Below are 21,856 nucleotides of genomic sequence, written 5' to 3'. Positions count from 1 at the left end.
AAATTAACAAATGCAAACTGGAGGATTAATTCAATGAGTGTATTTGGGAAAGTTTCTTAGAATAATATATTCTGGAACCAGCCAGAGAACAGGCTATTTTAGGTGTCATAATGTGACAGGATTCATTCATAATCTCTCAGTAAATGAACCTTCAGGGAAGAATGATCATACAAAGCTGGAATTTCGCATTCAATTTGAGAGTGGGAATTTTGGATCTTGGAAAGTACACGGGAAACAGACAGAATTGGTTGAAGTGGACTGGTTAGGGAGGTTAAAAGTTAAGTTAGTAGAGAAGGAATGGCGTACTTTTAAGGAGGCATTTCACAACTCTCAAAGAAATATTCCATGGAGAAAGAATCAGTCAATGAGCAGGATGCATCATCCAGGGTTAACTAAGGAAGTTAACGATGGTATGGAATTTTCAATTGTTCTTGGGATTCTCTATCCCAAATAAACATTAATTCTTTGGAGGGTGAGACAGAGTAGCAATTAAAAATAGGAAACAAGGAAATGATGAAGACTTTGAACAAGTGTTTTGTAGCTACCTTCACTGTAGAAGACATAAAAACTATCCCAAGAACAGTTGAAAATCTAGAAGCAAAAATGAGGGAGGAACTTAAAGCAGTCCGGATCACCAGAGAAAAAGTAATGGGAAGACTAATAGGAATAAAGGATGACAAATATCCTGGATCTGATGACCTGCATCCTCAGATCTTTAAGTGGCTGCAGAGATATTGGATGCATTAGATATAATCTTCCAAAATTCTCTAGATTCTGAAAAGGTCCCAATAAATTGGAAAACTGAAAATGTAACTATTAAAGAAAGGGGGCAGACTGAAAGAAGGAACCATATGCTATGTGTCATTGGAAAAATGGTGGAATCCATTATTAAGCAGGTAATAGAAGGACATTTAAAAATGAATGATGCAATCAGACAGAGTCAACATGCTTTTGTGAATGGGAAATTGTGTTCAACAAATTCAGTAGAATTCGTTCAGGATGTAACAAGCAGGATGGATAAAAGGGAACCAGGAGACGTGTGTTTGGATTTCCAAAAGGTGTTCGATGAGATGCCACAGAAAAGGTTACTGCACGAGAGCTCATGGTGTTGGGGTGATGATCGAGCATGAGTAGAGGATTGACTAACTAGTGGGAAGAAGAATGGGGAAAATTGATCATTTTCAGGTTGACAATCTGAAATTAGTGGAGGGCTGCAGGGATCAGTGCTGGGGATTCATCTATTAATGATTTGTAATAATGACTGGATGAAGAGACAGTTTATATTATAACCAAATTTGGTGGTGATTGAAAGGTAGCTAGGTTTTCCTAACTGAGGGGGATACAAAGAATCTGCAAAGGGACAGACATGTGATAACTGGGCAAAAAAATGGCAGATGGAGCATAATGTGGGAAAATGTAAGGTTGTCCATTTTAGTAGGAAGAATAGAAAAGCAGTATCTTACTTTAAATGGAGAGAGATTGCCGAGTGTTGTCATACAGAGGCATTGTGGTGTCCTTGTATATGAATCAAAGGTACAAATCAGCAGGCAGGTACAGCAAGTATTTAAGAAGGCAAATAGAATGTTGGCCTATTTTTGCTAGGGTGATGGAATGTAATAGTAGGGAAGTCTTGCTGCAGCTCTACAGCACATTGTTGAGATTGCAACAATGCAGTCTGGGTCACCATACATAGGAGAGATTGTACTTGCGTTGGGAGCAGTAGTTTCACCAGGCTGATTCCTTGGATTAAGGTTTGTCTTATGATGGAAGGTTGGGCAGGTTGAGCCTATATTCAGTGGAATTTTAGAAGAATGAGGTGATTTTTTTGAAACATATAAGATCTGACGGAGTTTGACAGGGTAGTCTCCCCTCATGGGGAAACTGGAACTAGGAGGTACAGTTTGAAAATCAGGGATCTCCCATTTAAGATGGGGGTGAGGATTTTTTTTTCTAAACTTTGGAATTCTGTTCCACAGGGAGTAGTGGAGGCAGGAGTATTGAATCTATTCAAGGCTGGGTTATATTTTTGATAGTGGAGTTACAGGTTATGGGAACAGGCAGGAAAGTGGACATAAGGCCCCAATCAGATCAACAATGCTCTTACTGAATGACAGAATAGTCATTGGAGAGGTCGATGGCCTACTCATGGTACTTTTTTAATGATCTTGTGGGGCTGGCTGAGATTACAGAGATGAGGAGGAGTGAGGCCAACTATGAACTTGGAAACAAGGATGAGAACTTTGAAATGAGGAGTTGCTCAACTGTAAGCCAGCGGGCACATCAATCGTGGCTGAATGAGACGTGGCGCAAGTTAGGGCATGTGCAACAGAATTTTGGATGACCTCAAGTCTGAACACAATAAATGTGAGTTCAGACAGGAGTGCATTGCAATAGCCAAGTCTGGATGTAGCATGAATGAAAGCTTCAGCTGTGGATGAGCTGAGGTAGGATCAGAGTCAGGAGGTGTAAGGGAGGTGGAAATAGGTGGTCTTAGTGATGGCAGTTCAACTTGGGGTCAGATATGATACCAAGATTGCAAAGTGGATTTAATCACAGACATTTGTTAGGGAAAGAGATGAAGTTGGTAGGTGACTTGTGATTCACTTAGACAATTTATTGATATGGGCCTGAGCACTGCTAAGTTTTTGATGTGTTCTGGAATATATTAAGAACAGAGCTGCATCTCTGAGCCATCATAAGCATTGGAGAGGTAATCACTCTTCTTGTTTAATTTTAGAATCTGGGTGTGGTATTGAGAGAAGGCCTTACAATCTCTTGTGGGGAAAGACATTGGGGGAATTTTAACCTCAAAAATGGGTGACAATGGGCCTGTTAGGTTTTAGTGTTAAAAAGATGAATTCTGACCCAAACCCAACTCCAATTTGTCCAAGCCTGGTTTTAGCAGAGACAGAAAGATGTGCAGGAAGCCAGCCTGCCCATTGATGTGGACTGATGTTTTAAATATTTGAATGAGACTGTGAGCCTCATGGTTATTCAGGATTTGATATTTATCTGTGGGTGGCTGGGTTTCCTGAGCTGCAGAAAACCTGGCAACTAAACCCATGTGAAATACAGTGGGATCCAGGAAGAATGTGCCTTTTCACTTGCGTGTCGGACTCAGCATGCCTGCTTAAGCAACCCTTCACAATTGGGCATCGCCCAACTCCCTCTCCCTAAAACCCTGTTCCACACTATTCTGCATTCTTATAACTCAAGCTACAAGACATGGACCAATTTTACAGATACATTTTTACTACTATGGTGCACATTAATGCGCCATCCATTGCCACTCCACCCCCAATCACTCACCCATGCTCTGCTTTCCCATTCACACCCATTCATTCATCCCCGCCTCCCACTCCACTCTCCTCCTGATCTGGATATCTCCACTGTGCCTGGATATCGGAGAGCTGGAGTGGACAGTTGCATGCTCTGATTCTTAGACTTCCCACCACTCCAGCCTTGGCCTCCTTGCCTCTCTCGTCCCATTCTCTGACCTGCTCTTACCCCCGATCTGGCAATCTTGACTCCTGCAGCCGAGGAGACACCAGGCAGACAGTCCAGGGCAGGAAGGCACTTTGCAGGCTGCGGGAGCAGGAGCAACTGGGAACATGACTTCTGCATCATTGAATCACAGAAGTTGTGCTGGGCCAGTCAAGTTAGAGTTAGGCCGGTGGATGTGGCGGCTTCACACACCCAGCCAGAGCCCCAACCATCTGCATTCGTTAGAATGATTCAGATTAATCTCCCTGCCTTTACAACTGCTGCATTTTATCTGTAATTCTTTAAGCTGGGCTTTATCCACATGCATCTCACTAGCCATGGTTTGGCCAACCATGTTGGAACCATTTAGACATAGACGTAGAATCTGCAGTGCAGAAGGAGGCCATTTGGCCCATTGAGTCTGCACCAACCACAATGCCACTCAGGCCTTATCCCCATAACCCCATGCATTTACCTAAGCTAGTCTCCCTGACACTAAGGGGCAATTTAACATGGCCAATCCACCTAACTTGCACATCTTTGGACCGTGGGAGAAAACCCAAGCAGACACAGGGAGGAAGTGCGAACTCCACACAGACAGTAATCTAAGCTGGGAATCAAACCCGGGCCCTTGGCCCTTTTGAGGCAGGGGTGTTAATCACTGTGCCACCATACTGCCCATGGCATGGTGGCACAGTGGTCTGGGATTTTGAGCAATTTAGGAGTTGGTGGCCTGTAAATTCTCTTTGCAGGAAGGTATTGCCTGACTTAGGAAAGTGAGCCTGATGACTGGTTCACCATGATCCTGCAGATTACCTGCATGCACTGACTAGTAAAGGCTACTGGCAGCAGTCCAGCTGTAGCACTGTGGACCTGTACTCTAGAACGGACCATGCATCTAGCTCGGCTGTTTCAATGCAGCTACCTGACAATGTGGAAAATTCCCCGCGTATGTCATCCTGCCCACAAAAAGCAGGATAAATCCAACACTGCAGTTCCCTCCCTATCAGCCTGCTCCCAGTGAAATATAAAGTGATCAACAGGGTCGTTAACAGTGCAGTCAAGTAGCACTAATGCTCAATTTGGGTTCCACCAGAAACATTCAGTTCCACATCTCATTGCAGTCTTGTCCAAATGTGAACAGAAGTTGATTTTGAGAGATGAGGTGAGTATTGTTGATATTGACATTAAGGCAGTAATCGACCAAGTGCGGCACTGAGGAGCTCAGGTTAAACTGTACTCAATGGGGGAAGAGGAGAAAACCCTCTACTGGTTGGGGTTGTACCTAGCACAAAGGTGGTCAATTGTGGTTGTTGAAGGCCAATCATCTCAACTCCAGAACATTGGTGCTGGAATTGCTCAGGGTAGTTTTGCGGGTTCACCCATCTTCAGCTGCTCCTCAATGACATTTCTTCCATCACGAGGTCAGGAGTGAGGATGTTCACAGTATTATCCGGTGCGAGCTCCATTTACAGTTCGTCAGATAGTAAATGACACAGTCCCCGCTTGCGTCGAGTGAGATCTGGACTATGTCCAGGATCCAGCTGATAAATTGCAAGTAACTCTTGTATCACTCAAGCATCAGGCAAATGACCATCTTCAACAAGAGAGAGTGTAACTACTTCCCTTATTTACCTATGGCATTAGCGTTATTGAGTTTTCTGCCACCAGTATCCTGGAGGTCACCGTTGACCAGATGCTGAGCTGGACCAGGCACATAAGTATGCTGGCTTTGACAGCAGCTCAGATGTTGGGTGGTTTGTGGTAGGAGCTGACATGGATCCCCCAAAGGCTCACCATCACCTACCTTAGGATGCAAATTGAGTCACTAGTCCAAAAGTAAAACATAGAAAACCAATTTTTAACCCCTGGTATTTAAGGTTAGGATTTTCCCATTCCTCCCACTAGTGGGATCTTGCGGACTTGCCAAACTCCACAGGGATTTAAAACCCACCGTGGTGGAGCTGAAAAGTCCCAGCATAAATAATAAGTGTTTAACAGTCACATTTGCTATCTTCTGTGATTATGCGCACACTCATTATATACACATTCAGTTAGCTGCTGCCAGACACACAGTTCCAAATCTAAAGTGTTAATGAGTCAGTGCATACCAAAGGGTTTGTAGCGCTGACCTGAACTTTGTTGCTGTTCAGGTGAGAGCTGTACCCAGTGAAACTATTGCACTCAGTTATTGTTCAAACATCCACATGTGCCGAAAGAGCCCATAATGTCCAGAACTACTTAGCGAATCACCCTGTCTGATAACTCTTGTGTAATGAATGGGCTGTGAACAAAATATTTATGTTCAATTTCTATTGTGGGATCAGTTGTAATATTAAAGTGCAGAGAGATATCAGCATTGTTTGCATCTATTAAAAGAACATCAGTATTTGGTCTGACGATCCTTGGGTAGTGGTCATTTGCCTGGTTGCTGGAGCCCATTACAGGGTTCAAGATGGCCTCAAGGTCTGTTGGATTCAATGGACACTGATATAAAATCAGTTGATGTTTTTCATTGTGCTGGCTTAGCACGGTTGATAGCACTTGTATTGTCTGCCTATTCTCTAAAGTATTTAACAACTTCTATTGAAATGACAGCGCTAGATTTTTCCAAATTCCTGAATGAATGCATCTGTTTTACTATACTGCCCGTGCCATGCCGAGCTCCAGATATTACTGCATGTACTTTATAACCTGATTTCATTAAGTAGTCGGGCAGGTTAGGCATGTTCAGAATTCAGCAGGTATAGAATCCTACAGTGCGGAAGAAGGCCATTCAGCCCATCAAGTCTGCACCAACCACAACCCCACCCAGGCGCTATCTCCATAACCTCATGCATTTACCCAAACTAGTCCCCCATCACTAAGGGGCAATTTTAGCATAGCCAATCCACCTAACCCACACATCTTTGGACTGTGGGAGGAAACCGGAGCACCCCAAGGAATCCCACGCAGACACAGGGAGAATGTGCAAACTCCACACACACATTGATCTAAGCTGGGAATCGAACATGGATCCCTGGCGTTGTGAAGCAGCAGTGCTTACCACTGCCATCGAGCTGCCCACAATGGCCAGCAATGTATAATGTCCAGCAGCTTGAGCAAGGTGACAATGTGTTACAAAGGCAAAATACTGCAGCTTCTGGAATCTGAAGCAACCCAGAAAATGTTGCAAAATCTCAGCAGCCTGACAGCATCTGTGGAGGGAGAGCAGAGCCAGTGTTTTGGATCTAGATGACCCTTCATCAGGGATGAAGACAAGGAAAATTTGGACACGATTTGTACTGTGTGGGTGGAGGAGGCCGGGGGGAGTGTCGTAGTTAAGAATGGTATGGACAAGAAGACAAAGGAAATGTAAATGGTGATGATGAAGGCTAGGAATGGTGCTAAGAAGAGATCGGAATGTGTAAATGGAAGAACAAAGGAATGTGGCAGATCGCTGTAGTGGGGTGGTGGGGAGGAGGAGGGGTGGTAAAACAAGATGCAGAGCAAGATTTTAGAAGTGGAAAAATAAAAATAAGAATATAAAGTAATAAAATAGGATGAAACGAAGAAATGAAATAAATTAATGGAGATGGGATGGAGGAGAGGGCCATCTGCATTGCTACACTCTTCACCATTCACACATTTCCATCTCTTAATGGACACTTTTAGCACCATTTCTACATTTATCACCACCATTTACATTCCCTTTGTGCTTTTGTCTGTGCCATTCCTATTAATTACAGCATCCCCCTCCCCAACCTCCAGTATAAATCTTGTCCAATTTTCCATGTCTTCAGCTCTGATGAAGGGTCATCCCGATGTGAAACATTGGCTCTATTCTCTCTCCTCCAATGCTGTCAGACCTGCTGAGATTTCCCAGCATTTTCTGTTTTTGTTGTGACCATGTGTGACCCAGTTTTAAAGAAAGTAAACAGTCAGCCCCGTGACTTAGTTTGAAGTGAGAGCATGAGATATTCTGTAACTTGTCCTCTGGTGCTGCAGTTAGTCGATGATAAATAATGGAGTGAAGCGGGGAGAGAAAACTGGGTGCAAAGCAAGAAAATAAAACACGAGTAGATGAGAGATCAGAAAAAGGAGCAACTAAAAAAAAATGTCCATGTGTTTTTCAGTAATTAGACGGTATGTTATTTGGAAAGTTACATTACCTATTCAATGTTGTGAAAATGAATTGCTTCCATTTGACTGCAAGTATTTTAAACACCATGGGCTGGAATTGTCACTGAGTCAGTATAATCTGTTACCCTTATGGATTCTGATTCTAGGATTTCCAACACCATTCCTGGGCTTTTTGACTTTCAGGAGTGTCTTGAAATGGTTCTGCATGAGAAAACCCGGACCAGCGCTCCTGATCTGGCCAGCTCCATTGCAGAGATAGGCATGTCCTAATCCTTTACATTTTTCATGAAGTCAGGCCAGGTTTTTAAAGAATCATGGATCACAGCATCTCAGACATATTATGAGTCACAACCTTCATGAGGGGACCCCTTTGAAAGATGAGTTCAAAAGGTCATCCACATGTTCTCCCATTCCCAAATATGCCCCCCCCCCCAACTCATCTGACCCCATAACTTGGCATTGGGTGCATGAGGTGTTATGTCAAACTATGCAACTCCACCCAACCCCCATGGCCCCTCATGAAAGCTGTGGCACTTCTATACCATTGACCCATTATATACTGTATTGAATCAATGAATGCCAATAGCGACAATAAAAGCTTCTAAAAATAGTTGAGTCTTCACTTTCCATTATGTAAAACAAATCCTTTCACTGCAACCCAATAAAAGTGTCAATCAGATCATTTAAAGTAATGATAACAGTAACCACAAGCCCTTGAAATCTCTTAACCACACTAAATTAACATTGTGAAATTGACAGTAGAGATCAGAGAGCCAGAACAATCTGGGGCTCAGGTGTTTTAACAGAATAATGGATTTCTGGGCTCTCAGCAAAGCCTCATTATATATAACATAGGATCTATAAAAGCATATGGTTCATTGGATCTGTATAGTGGTTCAGTGGGCATGGAAGTGCCAAAGCTTAGCATGGGGGCCTGAGGGACTGTGTAGGGGGTGAGGAGGGCTAGTAGGCCTTTGTTTTTATTTTTACTGGAAAGAAGTCCCATAACATGAGGGGGGTCTCTTAAACAGCCTGCCTCTGTACCTGGCATCCGCTAGGGCTGCCTTTCGCCTCTTGAGTTGGCTAGCCCAACTCAGGCCTGCATCATCTGGAATTGAAGATCCCGCCTTTGTAGCACTTTCTCGGGAAGCAGGCTACGTTGGGAATTTTCCCACTTCCTGTTCTCTGCTTCGATGATGAGAATCCAGCTCCATTTGAGGGTAAAAGTGCAGAACGTTAGTGTATCATTGAAGCTGATATTTTCATGTCTTTAAACTTAACTTGTGATGCAATCAATTTGGAATGCCACTTGTAGAAACAATAATTTTTCTTTCACTGTATATTGCATATACCAGGAGTATTTTTTAATGTTTTTTTTATTCAAAGGGTGTCAAAGGTAGCTGTTCTACACGAATACATCGGGAGAAGACTGTATGAGGTTATCCCTTCTACATCTGTTCAAGATATCAAGGAGTTAATCTATGTGGAAACAGATTTCCCTGTTTCGGAACAGCGGTTACTGTACAATGGAAAAGAGGTAACCTTGACTTTGAACTGGATGTCGTGGTGGTGCAGTGACTTACTTTGTTCAATTATCTGTGCAGCCTTAAAGGAAACCTAATCCCTTTCCAACACCAATTTCTAAAACTTGACCACACAGGGACCAAGTTTTCCAGAGAAATGTTTCTTCTTCAGTAAGATCAGTAGTGAAAGTATTCTCTGCTCAGTTGATGAAGCAACATGCAAGTGGTGATCCTTGGGTTAAATCACCGCCAATCAGCTCCCCCCTACCCCCCCTTTCAAAGGGGGAGTTCTGCTTAACTCCAAGCTGATTTTGTGCTAATATCCTGTCCATAATCACAACTGTCTATTTCTATCTTGACAACATTGCCTCACTGTCCCCCCTGCTGCTGAAAGCTAGTCTACATCTCCAGCCACTCCACGCTCAGATTTTGTAATACTTGACCCTGCGGTCTCTTTGAAAACCATTCCATGTAGGCTCAACTGCTCAAAACTGCCACATTTGCTTCTTTTTCACTTCAGCCCCGGCAATCCCCTCCTGCCTCCCCACCAATGTACTAGTCGTTGACAAAGTCTCCCTATTTCGGAGACCCTGATCAGCCATGAACTCATACGAAAGTAGACTAGGCTCAAAGGACTGTGTGGATTTGTTCCTGTGTGTAACATATTTCCCCTGTTAGTTCCCTAAGGAAATAATTAAACACCAATCCAAATAATCACAGTGAATATTCATGCTTTGGAATCTGTGTTAATACATTTTGAAATTGGAGGCAGTAGTTTTCTCTGTTCTCATGGACCATTAACCACCTCTCTCTCCCATCGCCCCACCCCTCCCTACTAATACACCTATTTTTACTCCACAATTATGGTTAGAACTTGAAAATGAGGGCTCAGATTCGCAGTGGAGGAGAGAGAGAGAGAGGCTAAAGGTAAGAAGCACATAAGTAGTGGACCACTGCAGCGCTTCCCAGACTTTTTCCTGATGTCACTCCAGACTTCATGTAACCCCAGAATGAAAATTTGGGGAGGAAATGGGGGTAGCCTTCAGCCGCTGGGTGTGGGAGGTGGAGGGGATGATGGGGTGGTTGTAGCCTATACCAATACTGGGGCATTACTTTTCTTCCTGCAGTGCTTTATGTACGACACAATCTAGAATGTTTACTTATGGAATAGGGTGTACCCATCCTTTGTGCAGCTTGCAGTACACTTTATTTTGTGATTCTAGACTGTAATTCGGAAGCCTAATCCAGTATTCTTGATGCAATCATGAGAACTCTGCACATTGCTTATTTGAAACCTAGCGTTCCCACACACTTCAGCGCTGAGAATGTCTCATCAGCTGCACACTTGTAATCGAGTTGGACTGAAACACCTTCCTTTTCCCAGTTGTTTGTAGCAGGTATTGGGTGACAAAGATCTATCCGTTACACCATGCCAGCCTGTAGAAAAAAGCATGAAAAAAGCTCAGTTTGGAAACCCTGGGCCACTGGTTCAGTTGCTAATAATGAATGATCTGTTCCAGATTTGGAAGATGAAAGTCTTCTGAATTTTTATGATGTCCAAGTGGACAGACTACAAACATTAGCCATGAGATTGAGATGATCATTTGTTCTTGGCAAATGTAATTACTGCAAAGGTTAAAATAATAATTGAATGAAATATTGCTAAATTCACCCAATTTACATGCTTATAATGGGATTTTGTAGTTTGCGACATTACATTTTCTTTTCAGTTTATGACACTGGTAAAGCCCTGCAGCATTTAAATGAAGATTAATTTTTCACATCTGCATGAGTCATGGAACATGTAAGCATAACACATTGCAGCAGAGAAACAGGACTCTTAGTCCTTCAGATCTATGCCAGTGTCTTTCTCTGGATGAACCATCTAGTCTCCTCTTTGTTCATTCATTAGATGTGAGTGTCATTGTCCATCCCAAATTGCCCTTGAGAAGGTGGTGGTGAGCCTCTTTGAGCCATTGCAGTTTGTGTGGTGTAGGTACCTCCACACTGGTGTTAGGTAAGGAGTCACAGGATTTTGATCCAGTGAGAATGAAGAACAATAGATTTCCAATTTTTGGATGCTTGGAGGAGAACGCCAAGCTGATTGTCTCCCCATTATCTTGCTGTCCTTGGTTTGTATCCAGTAGATCACAGTTTGGGAAAGGTGCTGATGAAGAAGCCTTGACTGGTTACTGCAGTGCACCTTGTACGTGGTACACAGTGCAGCCATGATGTGCAATAGTAGAGGGAATGAATGTTCAAGGTTGTAGATGTTATTTCAGAAAGCCAGTTGGTGAAATGTAGAACCGGAACCAATATTCACACTTTTAGCAGCATTTATGTATCAAGTTACACGCTGCAAGAATGTACTTCCTAATCCAATTCCCATAGTTTCAGTCTGTCTCTTTATATATAGGCACAAGCCAATCCTCATTTAATGCTAACCAGATTCATACAATTCACAATTAATGTACAATTAACACTGGATGGAATATCAATCAATTGTGTTACTTTGTCTTGAATTATGTTAAGCTTTTTGAGTGTACCTAAAGCTGCACTCACCTGAGCAAGTGGCGAGTGTTGATCTCTGACCTGCTGTTGTAGCCCCAGTATTTATGTGGCTGATCCAATTATCTTTCTGGTCAGTGGTGAATTTCAGTATGTTAATAATGGGAGATTTGAATATGACAATGCCACTGAATTTTATGGGGAACTGGTTAGACTTTGTCTTTGGTCATGGTCATTGCCTGGCACTAAACTTGTGTGCTGTGAATTTATTTGACACTTAGTCAAAGAGTCATGCGATGCAGAAAAAGCCCTTTGGCACGTCATGTCAATAACTCAATGCACCGACAATAACTCCTGCTATAGGCACATTAATCCCCTCTTCCTGCACTTGTTCCATATCCTTGAATGTTATGGTATCTCAGGTACTCATCCAAAATAATTTTAAAAGATTTATGGCCTCCATTACCTTCCCAGGCAGTGTATTCCAGATTCCCACCACTCTCCTGAGTGAATTTATTTTTACTCAAAGCCCCTCTGAATCTCCTGCCCCTTACCCAAAAAGTATGCCCCCCTCATGATTGACCCCTTCAACCAAAGGGAACAGCTGCTCCCTACTCACTCTATCCATACTCCTCAATCTTACACCTTAATCATGTCCCCCCTTAGCCTTCTCTGCTGTGAAGAAAACAATCCAAGCCTAACCAGTCTTTCCTTAGAGCTCAAATCCTCCATCCCAGGCAACATCCTGGTGAATCTCCTCTGTAACCCCGCTTGTGGTATTACGTACTTCCTATAGTGAGGTGACCAGAACTGCACACAGCAGTGGTGTGACCAATGTTCTGTATAGCTCCAACATTGTCTCCTTGCTATTATACTCTATATCACGACTGATGAAAGCAAGTGTCCCATATACCTTCTTAACTATCCTATTTACATTCTCTGCTGCCTTCAGGGTTCTGTGAATAATTGGCCCAAGATCCCTCCATTCCTCTGAGCTACCCAGTGTCCTGCCATTCATTTAAATACTCCCTCATTTTGTTGCTTATCACTTATCAGCCCGAAGTCTGAATGCTGTCCAGGTCTTGCTGCGTGTTGGCATGGATTGCTGTAGTTACGAATGGAACTAAACACTGCAATCATCAGTGAACATTACTCTGACCTTATAATGAAGGGAAGGTTGTTGACAAAGCAGCTGAAGATTATTGGGCCTCAACTGCCTGAGGAACACCTGCAGCAATGTTCTGGCTATGAAATAATTGACCTCTAACAACCAGTACCATCTTCCTTTGTACTAAGTATGATTCCAAGCTGTGTAAAACATAACATACCTCACGACCCTCATTGATTTCAGTTTTAAGGGCTTCTTAATCCCACTCTTGGTCAAATGCTGCCTTGATATCAAGGGCAGTCACTCTCACCTTATCTCTGGAATTCAGCTCTTTTGCCAATGTTTGGGATAAAGCTGTGAGGTCGGAATTGATTGATGCTGACAAACACACAGTGAGCATCGGCGAGCAGTTTATTGATGAGTATGTGCCACTTAATAGCACTATTAATGACACCTTTTGTCACTGGATGACTCAGAGTAAACTGATAGTGATGATTGGGTGGGCCAGGTTTGCCCTGCTCTTTGTGGACAGGACATATCTGGGCACTTTGTCGGGTAGATGCTAGTGTTATAATTGAACCAGTGGGAGTGGTATTTAATTGGGTGAGAGAGCCCGTGTTGGGAAACCGACCACCTTCCAGCCTCTGCCTGATTTAAATCCAGAGTAGGATGGCTTGTTGATGGCCAGTCACTCCTTGCCCTTCCTTCTGACCTCTAGCCAGCGACCACCCCTCAATGAACACCTTGCCCTCCCTTACTTCTTGCCTCTGGTGCATGCATTACCAGCAGCAGCCTTCACTCCTGGCGGCACTGATGGGCATATCAAGGCTTCTGGCCTCTGATCAGCAGTTCTTGCCTGTTAGCCATTTAATTCTAGCAGGCCTTCCCCTGCAGAGACAGCAAGGGGAAGCCAGTTCTCCAGGCAGCAGGTGCGACCCTCATCGCCAACATTAAAGTCCACTCATAAGAATCTAATTCTATTGTTCTGTTAACTTGTCAAACATTTTTGTTTACCTCATTTCAGGAAATGCCTAATTACCCCACATTACAATATAGACTACACTTCCAAAACACTTAATTGGTTGCCCTTCTGCTCCTGCACTACAAGAAGACAAAGGGATTCACAACTATATTGTCTATACTTAGTTGTGTAAATTAGTCAAATGTGAGTTAGGGAGGTGAGATCAAATGAAGGAAAGGCAGTGTCAGAGGATCATGATTACTGAGCAGTGGCTGGCAGAGATGCTGCTGGGTGTTTGCGAGGAACACTAGTTCACTCTCGATCTGCTGGGAACAATAGATTTGGGCAAAATGTGGAGGAGTAAAATTGCAACAATAAAGCATTTTGATTCTCACTCAGCTCCAGGGTGCCCCATATACTTTTTGGACAGAGCTGTTTTGCACACACTTTTTTGATGGGAGGGTTGGACTGTGCCATGATTATGATGGGAGTAGTGGTCGTTCCTCATCAGATAGAAAATAAACTTAAAAATGACATATCGGGCAAAATTCTCCCCTAAAAATTCTAAGTGTCGAATTCATGTGAAAACTGGAGTAATCCACGCTGGTTTTTTCATTGGGGTTCAAATAAAAATCACGTACACTCTGAAATTTCAGGGGCCTATTCCTCCTGGAGGAGCTGAAATCAGCACGCTGAGGGGGCCACTGTGCATGTGTCAATCTGTCAGTGCATGCGCAGTGGCACTGCATTGCCAGCTTCCCGATTACTGGCCAGCTCCGCGACCCATGTAATGCTGGCCCTCTGTCCTCCCATGGCCCAAACGCTGACTTTCCAACCAACCAACCAACTTTCCCTCCCCCAAAACACACACCAGCCCTCCCCAATCTCTCCGGAACAGCCCGCATCGGACACTGATGGAAATCCAGCTCTGGGAGTTGCAAGCGGGGCACGAATTATTTGCAAATCCCGCTAATCGGCCGCCATGGGTTCTCCTGGCCTAAAACATTAGCACAGCGGGGCAGGAGAATCACGGCCACCATCTGTCATCATTCCACAGCTTTGTTTTTTAAAGTTGTCAATCTTTTAAGCAACCAAAGGATATTGGCCACAGGGCTAGGTGTCCTAGATGATTGATTTATTCCCCCTTACCTCACTCTAGCTGTGGCACACTGAACCCATTTATTCAGCCTTTTGACGGGAATCAGTCAAGTAAATGAAAAGGTTTTTTCAAAAATCAATGAACCAACAAAATTGCAGCAAGCCACAATATTCACTTTTTAGTATCAAGATTTATTTTGTGAGTGATTTACTTAGCTGGTGCCATCTTTTATTGTGGTGTCTGTATCAATACCTACAGATTTTTTTCTTCATTCATTTGTGGGAAAAGAGTGTTGCTGTCTGGCCAGCATTTATTGTCCATCCCGAGTTGCCCTTGTTCAGAGGGCAGTTAAGGGTCAACCACATTGCTATGGCTCTGAAGTCACATGTAGGCCAGAACAGCTAAAATTGGCAGATTTCTTTCCCTAAAGGACATTAGAAAACCAATTCAGCAATAGCATAATGGCACCAAGTTTGCAGATGACTCCAAGATTGGTGGCATGGTGGACAGTGAAGAAGGTTATCCAGGATTGCAAAGGAATCTTCCTCAAGTGGGCAGATGGAGTTTAATTTAGATAAATATGAGGTGATGCATTTTGGTTGATTGAACCAGGGCACGACTTACTCAGTTAATGGTAGGGCGTTGGGGAGAGTTATAGATCAAAGAGATCGAGGAGTACAGGTTCATAGCTCCTTGATAGTGGAGATACAGGTTGACAGGGTGGTGAAGAAGGCATTCAGTATTCTTGGTTTCATTGGTCATAGCATTGAATACAGGAGTTGGGATGTCTTTTTGGAGTTCTACAAGACATTAGTAAGGCCACACTTGGAATACTCTATAGAGTTCTGGTCACCTTATTATAGAAAGGATATTATTAAACTAGAAAGAATGCAGCATAGATTTACTAGGATGCTACTGGGACTTGATGGTTTGAGTTATAAGGAGAGACTGGATAGACTGGGACTTTGTTCCCTGGAGTATAGGAGGCTTATGGGTGATCTTACAGAGATCTATAAAATAATGAGGGGCGTGGATAAGATAAGGGAATCTAAAACTAGAGGGCATAGGTCTAAGGTGTGAGGGGAGAGATACAAAAGGGTCCAGAGGAGCAATTTGTTTAAACAGAGGGTGGTGAGTGTCTGGAACGAGCTGCCAGAGGTGGTAGTAGAGGCAGATACAATGTTGTCTTTTAAAAAGCATTTGGACAGTTACATGGGTAAGATTGACGTAGAGGGATATGGGCCAAATGCAGGCAATTAGTGGTAAAATTGGGCGGCATGAATATATTGAGCCAAAGGGCCTGTTTCCACGCTGTACACCTCTTTGACTGTCTGACTCTATGATGACTTGCAGAGTAGAGATCCCAACACTTTGCTCCTAATTTTATGCCCCCATTTCAACCTCAAAATAGCATGCATCTGCTTCAAGGTAATAATTTGCCCACCCTCACCGCTCCAGAATCTGAGCGAAAATATTTCAAATGCATGTTAATTGTCTTCAATTATAAGTAGTTATGGTTGAAGTCATCCAAATATATTTCATATAAGGCTGTAACATCTATGTATCTGGTCAAAAACTGTGAGATGAAACCCTATGTCACCTAACCCTCTCATATTAACAAATAGTCATTTTTGAAACCCTTCTTGTAGCCCTCCTCGTGGCGCAGTGGTTAGCACTGCTGCCTCACAGCGCCAGGGACGTGGGTTCGATTCCCAGCTTGGGTCACTTTCTGTGCCAAGTCTGCATGTTCTCCCTGTGTCTGCATGGGTTTCCTCCGGGTGCTCCAGTTTCCTCCCTCAGTCTGAAAGATGTACTGGTTAGGTGCATTGGCCATGCTAACACCAAAGCTTGCAACCTCAAACCACTGTTAGACCCAGTTCTGTGCGCTGCTCGTTTTTACATGGAAATTCGTTCATTTGCAAATGTAACAAATGTTGCTAAGAGATTGTTAAATTAAGTAATTAAATGAATAACATTCTAATACTAGGGGGCATGCACTGAAGGTGGGAAGGGGAAAGGTCATAGGAGATGTGAGGGACAAATTTTTTTACACAGTGGTAGGTGCCTGGAACTTGTTACTGGGGTGGTGGTGCAGGCTGATGCAAAAGGGACATTCAAGCGATTTTTAGATAAGCACATGAATATTCAAGGAATAGAGGGAAATGGACCAAGAAGGGATTAGTTTAATTTGGCGTCATGTTTGGCACAACATTGTGGGCTGAAGGATCTATTCCTGTGCTGTATTGTTCTATTAGTGGTGATGGCCTTTGGGAGGAATCTAGCTTTGACTGTTCATATACCCTAAAATGATAGATTTCCCTGTTCTACTTCAGACTGTATTCATGTCAGTGCAAATTGCTGCTGTACTCATACACATCCTGAAATTTGATGGAATAATTGTGATCAAGATTCACGAGCGTTTAATTTGCCAATGCTGTTGTGTCTCAATTTTAATGATTTGATTCAAACATTGGATCACTGGCATTTTATCCCGTTCTCTCCATTAGCTGTGCGACTCAGCAGAGATTGGGAGCTTGTTACAATCTGCAACCCAGGAAGTTAACTTCACTCTGCAAGCAAGAGGACTTAAGGGAGGAGGTAATCGATTTGATTTGACAGTATGTGATCCTCATTAGTGTAAGCATGGATGACTATGGTAACTTCACTTGAATGCAAGTGAATCTGTTCTGTAACAAAATAACTGTGCTAAAATCACTGCTGCAGATATGTGACCATTTACAATCGATTTTGGGTGCAGTGGGAGGATCATATTGCAGTGACTTTAAATCAAAAAATCCTCTCGCTTTCCTGAAATGCGTGGATGGTTAGAACAAAGGTTTTTTTTAGCAGTTTTTGCCCTTGATAGTTTGGAATCAGTCCATCTTATCTGCTTTCTTATTCCTTTCTTGCTGCTAAACTGCTAAAAAACCTTTGTTCTAACCATCCACGCATTTCAGGAAAGCGAGAGGATTTTTTGATTTAAAGTCACTGCAATATGATCCTCCCACTGCACCCAAAATCGATTGTAAATGGTCACATATCTGCAGCAGTGATTTTAGCACAGTTATTTTGTGGGGGGGAGAGGGGGGAATTAAAACTCCCCCTCTAATTGCCACATCTCTAATCATAAAACTTTGTATGTGCGGCAGTAAATCTTCTTTCAAAGTGAATGCTTATGTTTTGATGTGATTGAAGCAAAGACTAACAAAATCTTGTTCTGTCATTCAATGTGCTGAATCCTGTGTTTGTCTTTAACAGGCAAATTTGGACAAACAACACCACCACTTGTAGATTTCCTGAAGGATATTCTGAACAGGTATCCAGAGGGAGGACAGATTCTGAAGGTGAGCATCGTTTGAATTTGTTTGAGTCAATTAAAAGTACAGAGTTGGGCCCATCACTGTTTCAGTTTTTTTCCTTGCTCATACCTAGTAATCAGTGTTAATGGCTTTGTCTGCCTCTCAGAATGGTAGAGTACTGAGTGCTAGGGGATTAGTGGGGAGACCTCAGAGCAGAGGAAAACAAAATCAATTATAATTCTTCTACTTTCTCCCAACTCTTTACAGCACACAGATTGGTTTAATCTTAAATTCTTCCTCAGGGTACCTGAACAGTTGCTGGAGTGTGGTGACTGAAAAATATTAATCCCCTTCTAGTGTAGGCGGCAGTGGTTAGCACTACTGTCTCACAGCGCCAGAGACCCAGGTTTGATTCATGGCTTGGGTCACTGTCTGTGCAGAGTCTGCAAGTTCTCCCAGTGTCTGAGTAGGTTTCCTCCAGGTGCTCTGGTTTCCTCCCACAGTTCGAAAGACATGCTGGTTAGGTACATTGGCCATGCTAAATTATCCCTCAGTGTACCCGAACAGGTGCCGGAGTGTAACAACTCAGGGATTTTCACACTAACTTCATTGCAGTATTAATATCAGCCTACCTGTGACATCAGTAAATAAAGTTCATCGTGCCTATCAGAACGATCCATCTTCAGCTGCCAAGAAAAATGCTTTTACCAGTGCTCACAGGACAGTCCAGAATAAACTGCGTAAAATGCAGGATGCCTGGCTGAGCACCAAGGCAGATGAAATACAGGGATACGCTGACAGAAATGACTTAAAACGGTTCTATGAAGCTCTCAACACTCTCTACGGACCTCAATCTCTCGGGAGCTCCCTGCTCCTGAGTACAGATGGTACAATTCTCATAACAGAGAAGGCTCAGATCCCGCAGAGGTGGGCTGAACACTTTGAAGCCGTCCTCAACCGACCGTCATCTATTAATGATGAGGCGATAGACAGGATTCCCCAAGTTGATATCAACAGCGACATGGATGACCCACCAGTAGTAGCTGAAGTCACGAAAGCTGTCAGCCAACAAGCCAGTGGCAAAGCCCCAGGGGCAGATGCCATTCCCGCAGAGATCTGTAAAGGTGCTGGTCCTGCACTTATCAAGAAGCTCACCAAGTTGTTCCAGTCCTTTTGGAAGCAAGGATCCATTCCTCAGGAACTTAAAGATGCTTCCATCGTACACCTCTATAAGAGGAAGGGCAATCGGCAAGTATGCGATAACCACTGAGAAATCTCGCTGCTCTCTATCGCAGGAAAAACCCTCGCAAGAGTCCTGCTAAATCGTCTGGTCACTCATCTGGAACTGGGTCTGCTTCCAGAGTCACAGTGTGGCTTCCACAAAGGTTGCAGGACTGTTGACATGGTTTTTGCTGTGTGCCAATTTCAGGAGAAGTGTCAGGAGCAGAATCGTGAGCTCTACACAACTTTTGTTGACCTCGTGAAAGCCTTCGACACTGTAAGCCGACAAGGCCTGTGGAGGACCATGTCAAAGTTCGGCTGCCCCCCCAAATTCATTCAGATGGTACGCCAGTTCCGTCACGGTATAGCCAGAGTACTGGATGGCGGAGAATCCTGTGAGGCATTCCCAGTCACCAGTGGCGTCAAATAGGGCCGTGCGCTCGCACCCACTGTTCAACATGATGTTTACTGCTATGCTGAATGATACCTTCCAGGACAGTGTTGCTGGAATCAGCCTCAAGTACAGGGTGGATGGGGAGTTCATCAACCTGAGGAGACTTCAAGCTATTACCCAAGTGAAAGAGACTGTTCTGAGAGACTTCCTCTTTGCCAATGACTGCGCCCTGCATACTGGCTCAGAGCCAAAGATGCAATTCAATATGGACAAATTTTTCACAGCTTGTGACAAATTTGGACTCTCCATCAACATTAAAAAGACCGAAGTCATGCGCCAGCCTGCTCCTCATGCACTGTACACAGGACTCATAATCACAATCAAAGGGCAGAAACTACAGGCAGTGGACCAGTTCACTTATCTTGGCAGCACCCTCTCCCGAACAGTGACTATTGATACAAAAGTTAACTGCAGAATAGCAAAGGCAAGTTCTGCTTTTGGTAGACTGTGCTCCACTGTATGGGAGCATCGAGGAATCAGCCCAGCAGCAAAACTGAAGGTTTACAGCGCCGTGGTACTCACTATGCTCTTGTATGCCTGTGAAACATGGACTGTGTATCGAAGGCATGCAAGACAGCTCAATCATTTCCACATGCATCTGATGGCAAGACAAAGTACCAGACACTGAAGTTCTCTCTAGAGCAAGTTTACCAGCAGTCCACACACTGCTGATGAGAGCGCAGATCCGGTGGGCAGGTCACGTCATCCGTATGCCGGACGAGTGCATAACCAAGCAGCTCCTTTTTGGAGAACTCTCTGCTGGAAGACGCTCGCATGGAGGGCAGAAGAAACGTTTCAAAGACACACTCAAGGCCTCCCTGAAGTCGCTTGACATAGACACGACCACCTGGAAAACGCTGGCACAAAACTGCCCTACCTGGTGCTGCCTCATCCACAAAGACTATCAAGCTTATGAAGCAAAGTGCAATGCTGAAGCACAACTTAAGCATGAGCTGCGCAAATCCAGAGCCACCTGCGCAACAACTACAGTGTCTACACAAGTCTGTCCAATATGTGCCAGGACATTCCGTGCCCGGATTGGCCTGATCAGTCATCTCTCACACACTGCATCCAGCCTCAAAATGACTAATGGTGTCGAGGACCTTATCGACACCGATGGACGAATAATGTAAACCTACTTATGGCATCAATAAATACAGTTTAATCTTAGTATGTGGAGAGATTAAATATTCAGTCAGAAAGGAAATATATTTCTCACACTTTGAAAATATCTTTCTGCAAGAGACTTGCAGTTGGATGATAAATCTATGCTAAATGTGTTCCATTATATTCTGCTGGGTACTGTGCCATAAGAAATTGCAACTGTCAGCTAGGGCACTAAGTAATTAGTCAAACTATAAGTGTAATGTTGATCAAATGGATATTGACTATTCTATGTTAGTGACTTTGCAAATGCTTTTGGATGTCCTACTCAATTAACGTTGGAAAAGGTTGAAAGAATAGCAATAAGAATGTAAGGAGCAATGAGAGGCTGAACTCACTTGTCCTGGTGAAGGGATGAGGATGAAGGTTGAGCAGAGAACATAAGAAATAGGAGCAGGAGTAGGCCATCTAGCCCTTCGAGCCTGTCCCGCCATTCAATAAGATCATGGCTGATCTGTCGTGGCTCAGTTCCACATTCCCGCCCTCTCCCCATAACCCTTAATCCCCTCGCTTATCAAAAACCCATCAACCCGTGTCTTAAAAATATTTAGCGAGGTAGCCTCCACCACTTCAACAGGCAGAGAATTCCAGAGATTCACCACCCTTTGAGTGAAGAAGTTCTTCCTCAACTCCGTTCTAAACTGCCCCCCCTTTATCTTGAGGCTGTGCCCCCTAGTCCTACTGTCCTTTCTGAGCGGGAAGAGTCTCTCCACCTCTATCCTATCCATCCCATTCATCATCTTATACGTCTCAATGAGATCTCCCCTCATTCTTCTAAACTCTAACGAGTACAAGCCTAGTTTATTCAGCCTCTCCTCATAGCTCAACCCCCTCAACAGCCTAGTAAACCTCCTCTGCACTCCCTCCAAGGCCAAAATATCCTTGCGTAAGTACGGCGCCCAAAACTGCACACA

At 43.7% G+C, this 21,856-nt stretch overlaps 1 protein-coding gene across 3 annotated transcripts in view; it reads left to right on the top strand.

The window, feature by feature from the left end:
• Positions 1 to 21,856, top strand: part of sacs (sacsin molecular chaperone) — a 127,520-nt gene that overhangs the window by 36,470 nt on the left and 69,194 nt on the right. For all 3 annotated transcript variants that reach the window (XM_080197340.1, XM_080197338.1, XM_080197339.1), the window contains exons 3-5: positions 8,992 to 9,142; positions 17,312 to 17,402; positions 18,063 to 18,148. In XM_080197340.1, the coding sequence (XP_080053466.1) occupies positions 8,992 to 9,142; positions 17,312 to 17,402; positions 18,063 to 18,148 (328 nt within the window). The remainder of the gene's footprint in view (positions 1 to 8,991; positions 9,143 to 17,311; positions 17,403 to 18,062; positions 18,149 to 21,856) is intronic.

The sequence above is a fragment of the Carcharhinus amblyrhynchos genome, chromosome 10 (assembly GCF_965287045.1).
Source record: "Carcharhinus amblyrhynchos chromosome 10, sCarAmb.v2.hapA, whole genome shotgun sequence".
In the NCBI taxonomy this organism is placed as follows: Eukaryota; Metazoa; Chordata; class Chondrichthyes; order Carcharhiniformes; family Carcharhinidae; genus Carcharhinus; species Carcharhinus amblyrhynchos.
This window is presented reverse-complemented; position numbering and strand designations above follow the sequence as displayed.